Source organism: Sinocyclocheilus rhinocerous, unplaced genomic scaffold (genome assembly GCF_001515625.1).
Source record: "Sinocyclocheilus rhinocerous isolate Xijiao unplaced genomic scaffold, SAMN03320098_v1.1 scaffold2911, whole genome shotgun sequence".
Classification (NCBI taxonomy): domain Eukaryota; kingdom Metazoa; phylum Chordata; class Actinopteri; order Cypriniformes; family Cyprinidae; genus Sinocyclocheilus; species Sinocyclocheilus rhinocerous.
This window is the reverse complement of record NW_015644341.1, coordinates 319245-326571: the sequence shown is the minus strand read 5'-3', so window position 1 is coordinate 326571 and position 7327 is coordinate 319245. Positions and strand designations below refer to the sequence as shown.

Below are 7327 nucleotides of genomic sequence, written 5' to 3'. Positions count from 1 at the left end.
TGTGTGAGTGTGTGTGTGTGTGTCTGTGTGTGTGTGTGAGTGTGTGTGTCTGTGTGTGCGTGTGTGTGTGAGTGTGTGCGAGTGTCTGTGTGTCTGTCCATCTGTTGTCAGTGATTCATCAGTTGTTTCCAGGCCTGAAGGACTGACTGAGGCTCATGAGGGTTTGAAGAGCTCCGCTTCCTTTCGTTCAAATGTGCAGCTGTGAACATGAGCAAAGTGACTCAAGGAGATTCACGACCAAACCTTATATATATGGGATGATATTAGACTCTAAATGATTAATAGATGCACGCACAATTATCCATGTACTGCATAAATTTTACACATGTATCTTACTAACCACAAACAAATGCCTTTCAATTTGAGTCTGTGGAATTCAGGATTAAATGATTGTGCAGCGATTTGTACAAATACAGACATGTTTGTGAATAAAAATGTTCTGTTCTGCATTAATATATCATAAATTGCTCAAGCAAAAAGGAATCTGTGCATATGTGGATAAGGTGACACGCGTGCATTAATTGATGTCTAGTTCGAGTCAATCTTGTTCGGTGTGTGTGTGAGTGTGTGTGTGTGTGTGTGTGTGGTTGTGTGTGTCTGTGTGTGTGTGTGTTTCTGTGTTTATGAGCGCTGGTCATGTGATCGGGTGAAAGGCACCTTGCATTCTTCACCCTAATGACACACATTAGCTTCAGCTCCAAAAATACCTGCCAGATTCCAGATAGGATCACGACGCCAGAGCAGAGCGCGTGCTCGTGTGTGTGTGTGTGTGTGTGTGTGAGTGAATGAAAGAGAGTGTGTGTGTGTTCGTGAGAGAGAGAGACTGTTTGGAATGACAACCATTGGTCTTAGACTAATGTTGAAAAGTTTAATGTTTCGGAAAGAGTCTTTTCTGCTAACCAAAGCTACATTTATTTGATTAAAATACAGTAAAAATTGTGAAATATTATTCTAATGCAAAACAGCCGTTTTCTATGTGAATCTCTGTTAAACTGTAATGTATTTCTGTGATGCGCAGCTGTATTTTCAGCATCATTACTCCAGTCTTCAGTGTCACATGATCTTCAGAAATCAGTATAATATGCTGATTTGCTGCTCAAGAAACATTTCTGATTATTATCAATGTTGAAAACATTCATATTTTTGTGGAAACCGTGACACATTATATTTTTCAGGATTCACAGATGAATAGAAAGTTAAAAAGAACAGCATTTATTTGAAATAGAAAAGTTTTGTATCATTATAAATGTCTTTACTGCCACTTTTGATCAATTTAATGCATCACAGATGAATAAAAGCACCAAAACACTTTTGAACAGTAGTGTATGTTGAATTTCTATAAAATTACTGAGCAGATATTTTTTTAATTGCCTTTCAGCCAGTTAAGGGCCTTATTTAATATAAATGAATATATCATGAAGAGTAATTAGAATTTTAGATTTGCTCTAACATCTGCATGAGAAGTGATGATCAGCGCGGCGTTTGTCCTCCAGACGTGAGTTACAGAGGAAGGAAGGCTGTTTGTCTCTTGGACTTTCTCCTGTTTTCTTTCCCAGCGGCCTGAATGCGTTTCCGGAGCGTAACCATGGCAACTTGAGTCTGGCACCAATCCCGCGCTCTCGCTCCACGCCACCGGCCAATCAGAGCTCCGCCTCCGAGCCAGCGGCCAATCAGAGCGTCCGGTGCGTGTGTCCTCTAGAGACTCAGTTATGGCAGCACTACTGTTCTCAACATTGATAATAATCAGAAATGTTTCTCGAGCAGCAAATCAGCATATTATTATGATTTCTGAAGATCATGTGACACTGAAGACTGGCGTAATGATGCTGAAAATACAGCTGTGCATCACAGAAATAAATTACAGTTTAACAGATATTCACATAGAAAACAGCTGTTTTACATTAGAATAATATTTCACAATTTTCACTGTATTTTTGATCAAATAAATGCATAATCGTACCAATCCCAAACTTTCGGGTTACTGTATTTACGTATGTAACAAAGTCATAATTTTTTGGTTTGAAAAAGCTTTTGATGTTTATTATTTTGGTGTTTTATAAATATAAAAACGCCTCTGAAAGTCATTTCCAGTGGTTAATATTGTCCCTTAATGAAGTAAATGTCTGACGCTGGCATCATAATAATGCATTTGATCAGATCAGACTATATTGTTGTTGATTTTGTGGTTATGGACTGTAGAAATCTATAATTCATATCTGTGATTTAGTGCCTTCAAAATGCTGGTGTATAGCTGTACTTTTTAAAATGATCAAAGTGTTGAAGTTCAGCTGGAGGAACTGACCAATGGCGTGAGTTTGGGGGCGGGACTGTCTGTTTGACCGACCAATGGAAACCTGTTATTAACACTCATTATTTTTGCACTTTTCATTTTTCACTGTTTTTTACTCTGATCTCATCCATATCTCGGACGTTTGTTTAATAGAGTTTAAATATATTTTCTGTTTTCATTTTAACTTTGTGTAAGGTTATAATAGTCTTGTTGTGTATTGATCATTTTTATTAGATTTTGTTGTTGTTTTTAACGTCTATAAGGTTTGTATACATTTTATTTTCTTTATAAAATTTACGTTTGCGTGTGGTGTTTTCAGCGTTAATGTGTGCTCAGACTAGAAACACAACCCTTTCTCCATCACTCAGTGTGTAATGTGGGTTATATGTGATTCAAGTCTGAAGCAGTGGCTGGTTTTCTGTGTGCAGCTGAAGAGCAAATAAAGCGTGTGATTTGAGCTGCTGTATTAATAAAGCTCATCTTAATGAAAACAGCGTGGCTGTAATGGAGCCTGCAGTGTCTGGGCCTCTCACACTCTCGGCTTCACATGTCCATCATCTGCCAAACACATGGAGATTATTTATACCTGCCTCACTTAAGCAGACATCTTATACTAGCTTAATACAAGCCACTATTAATAGTGTGTGTGCGGATGAGCTGAACCGGCCCTTTAAGAAACACACACTCACACACACTTACAGTCTCTTCTGCTCACCAAAGCTGTGTTTATTTAATCACAAATACAGTAAAAAATTTGAAATATTATTGTGATTTAAAACAGCTGTTTTCTATGTGAATATCTGTTAAACTGTAATTTATTTCTGTGATGCGCAGCTGTATTTTCAGCATCATTACTCCAGTCTTCAGTGTCACATGATCTTCAGAAATCATTCTAATATGCTGATTTGCTGCTCCAGAAACATTTCTGTTGAAAACATTAATATTTCTGTGAAAACCGTGATTTTTCAGGGTTCACAGATGAATAGTAAGTTCAAAAGAACAGCATTTATTAGAAACCGGGAAACCTATGCAACATTATAAATGACTTTACTGCCACTTTTGATCAATAAAAGAGTTATTTTACAAAATCATATTAACCCCAAACTTTTATACTATAATGCACAAAAAAATTCTGTGCTTTTCCAGCTAAACTATCTAGAAGTCCTTGAATAAGATTGAGAAGCAGCACTACATACAATCTCAAGACTTGTTTTCATAGACTGTGTCTTTAATATCAGTGTTTTGTCCTTCAGATTATTCACTTGATTATACTTAAAACAATTCAAAAACACTGATATTAAAGACACATCTGTGCAAGTCTGAATCTCTAAAGCAGTGTAAATGCCTCTTGCTTGAAAGATGATTTTTAGCAGATGTTGGGAACTGAATGTGTGCTAAACAAAGACAGAAGAGCGTGATGTTCTTCGATGCACACGTGCGAGTGTTTTATGAGGGAACGTAAAGATGCCAAAGTATTCTGATGACTGGAGAGAATGTGAACGTGTGTCTGTGTGTGTGTGTGTGTGTGAGAGAGAGAGTGTGTGTGTGTGTGAGAGAGAGAGAGAGTGTGATAGGGGCACTTTAAAAAAGGTCTTAAAGAGTCTTAAATTTGAGCTTAAAAAACACACAGAGGTTCTGCTGGGTAATGAAGTTCTGTGTCTCTGCAGATCGTTCAGGCCAGATTTCGTGCTGGTTCGTCAGCACGCCTACAGCATGACCCCGGGAGAGGACTTCAGGAACCTGGTGATCGGCTTGAACTACGGCTCCGTTCCCAGCGTTAACTCGCTCTTCTCCATCTACAGCTTCTGCAGCAAACCCTGGGTGGTGCGTCGAACGAGTCTGAACCCCTCACTAGTGCACAAACATCAGTCAGTCTGAGTCTGTTATTAGTGATGCTCGACTGATTCACACGCTGAAAGATAAAACTAATAAAAATAATACCAAACGCATTAGTTTTTCTCATATGTGACCCTGCAGCACAAAAGCAGTGTTAAGTCGCTGGGGTATATTTGTAGCAATAGCCAACAATACATTGTATGGGTCAAAATTATACATTTATCTTTTATGCCAAAAATCATTAGGATATTAAGTAAAGATCATGTTCCATGAAGATATTTTGTAAATTTCCTACCGTAAATATATCAAAACTTAATTTTTGATTAGTAATATGCATTGCTAAGAACTTCATTTGAACAACTTTAAAGATGATTTTCTCAATATTTAGATTTTTTTGCACCCTCAGATTCCAGATTTTCAAATATTGTCCTATCCTAACAAACCACACATCAATGGAAAGCTTATTTATTCAGCTTCAGATGATGCATAAATCTCAATTTTAAAAAATGGAACCTTATGACTGGTTTTGTGCTCCAGGGTCACAAATTGTATTTATGTTTTGGTTTAAACCTCAAATTCTGCTTTAATATTAACCCAAACTATTTATTTTCCCAAAGACAAAAACATTGTTACAATGTAAAAAGATTATTATTATAAAAACCATACTTGATTACATCATTCTATTGTTATAGATAGCTAAAACAAAAATTAAAACTAAAACCATAAACATTTTATTGCTTGAAAAAAATATATTAAACAAGATATAACAAATAATAAAATATAAACATCTCTATAAACTTATTTTATTTAATTGTACTTGTTTTAGTTTCACTAGTTGCATCAGTTCTTATCTTTAGTACCATTATAACTAAAACTAAAACTGAAATAAAAATGATTAAGAACTATATAGACATATATAAAAAAAAAAAATGACAAAAGCACACAACTAAATTAGTAAAACTTTAAAATGAAAACAAAATTTACACACAAAAAAAAGCATATTACCAATAATGTAATCATACTAAAACAACACTGCTTAAACAATGTTTTTTCTTTAGGTCGATATTATAATTGTTTGTTTTTATAAGTTAATTTAATCATAAATAAAAGCTATAATCTGATCAAACTAAAATACTTTGTTAGTCGATGCTTACTTGCTATAAATAAAGACAACTTTAAAAGATCTTAATGATTATTGTGATTGTAAAATATGCATCATATCTTCACAAACACAATTGAGTTATGAATAAAACCCACAGTAATTTCTGCAGTCAGTAAAGCTAGTTAGTATGTATACCACAAGCCAAACTCATTTTTATTTTAGTTTAGTTTTTCTATTAGAAGTATTACTTGCTTTCAGACAAAGTGAATAAAACAGGTCTAAACGGAAAAGCATGATTTTGTGATTCACTCTGTGGGTTGTTTCAGTGCAAACTCAGACTAAACTCAGACTAAACATACTGCGTTATCAGTGTGTTTGGGACTGAACTCACATGATATCACGTTACAGTACTTCTTTAATGCGTTATATGGCCTTCAAGTAAACTCATTTTTGAGGTTGAGTGAGTTTTGATGGAAGAGGACGAAGACAAACGCTGTGTTCTTTATAATAATGAATCATGCATGTGTTTGTGTGTCTGGATTGTGCAGTTCTCTCACATGATCAAGCTCTACCAGACTCTGGGTCCAGACAAGTTCCCGCTCAACGAGCAAACCTTCTTCCCCAACCACACGCAGATGGTGAGTCTCTGCGCTAACCTGTTCACTAAACAGGTTACTAAACCTCAGGCCAGCCGAGATCAGGATGAGTTTGTTTCTTCGTCAGATTTGGAGAAATGTAGCATTGCATCAGTGTCTCACTGCAAGTGAATGGGTGCCGTCAGAACGAGAGTTGATAAAAACATCACAATAATCCACAAGTAATCCACAGCACTCCAGTCCATCAGTTAACATCTGGAGAAGACAAAAGCTGAGACAAATCCAGCATTAAGACGTTTTTAACTCAAATATGAGTCTATAATCCATAATAACGCTTCCTCCAGTGAAAAAGTGTTCTGAATCAGGAGAGAAATCTGCACAAGTCTATTTATACAGACACACTTGTTATGTGCCCAAATATGCAGGGGTTTTCTTTTGAAAGACTGAAGCTGTTTGATTTTTGATTGCTGAATGAATGTCTGTATGTGTGTCGTCCCATATAAAATCAGTTTTAAAAAACAGATAGTTCCGGTGCTTGATTCTGATTGGCTGAGCCACGTTCGAAGCTGTTGTAAATGACTCTACAAAGTAACATTCACCTTTGTTTACTTCTGTGTGTTGCTCGGCAACCACTTTGTTGCAACCACAACTGTTTCTGAGGAACTACATTGTTTGGTGGAAGAATACTGTTTTTATTAATATCATTACACTTTATTTGCTGTTTTATTTTGTGAAACCTTACTACGTATATGTGAATAACCGTTTTATAAAAGCAATAAGCCCCGTGAAGCCGTGGTTTACAGTGAATTTATTACAGCTAAGGGGCGTTGTTAGGCACGACGCGAAGCTGTTATAACTCCACTGTAAACCACGGCTTCTTGGGGCTTATTGCTTTATTATATTTTACAAAGTCATGTTTTTGTCGTTTAATTTTCCAAAACTCCGTTTTAATGGTTGAATTTTAGGAATCAGAAAGCATGCATATTTCATTTAAATCATGAAACTTGCACAATTTATTAACAGTTTATCAAAATGTGTATTTTTAGGGCGCTATGAAATCCATTAAATTTTTTTCCCAAATTCCATTTTTTTCTATTTGAGGTTTCCTGTATTACATTTTTTTTCTTGAATTTGTTTTAATGGTTAAATTAAATCATAATAATAAAAAAGCACGTCTAATTAATTGAAATCATTCAAACTTACACAATTTAACAAAAAAAAATACAAAGATTATATTTTTAGGGCCCTATGAAATCCATTTTATTTAATTTTTTCCAAAATTCTATTTCCGGGAGTCCATTATTAAAGATTAAATTAAATCTTAATAATCAAACAGCATGTCTAATTAATTGCAATTAAGCACTGTTTACAGTCCAAAACAGCTCTAAACAATATGTGGCTGGATTTTGATGCGAGAGACAACAGGAGACAGACTTATGGACTTATTATGGACTCTTATGAAATATGGTATTTTAGTTAAAAGCGTCTTAATGCTGGATTTGT

At 35.3% G+C, this 7327-nt stretch overlaps 1 protein-coding gene across 1 annotated transcript in view; it reads left to right on the top strand.

Annotated features, from left to right (window-relative positions):
- The window catches only part of LOC107758140 (synapsin-3-like), a 29907-nt gene that overhangs the window by 1963 nt on the left and 20617 nt on the right, over positions 1-7327 (top strand). Inside the window, exons 5-6 of the mRNA XM_016575808.1 lie at positions 3942-4114; positions 5777-5866. Coding sequence (XP_016431294.1) covers positions 3942-4114; positions 5777-5866 — 263 coding nt within the window. The remainder of the gene's footprint in view (positions 1-3941; positions 4115-5776; positions 5867-7327) is intronic.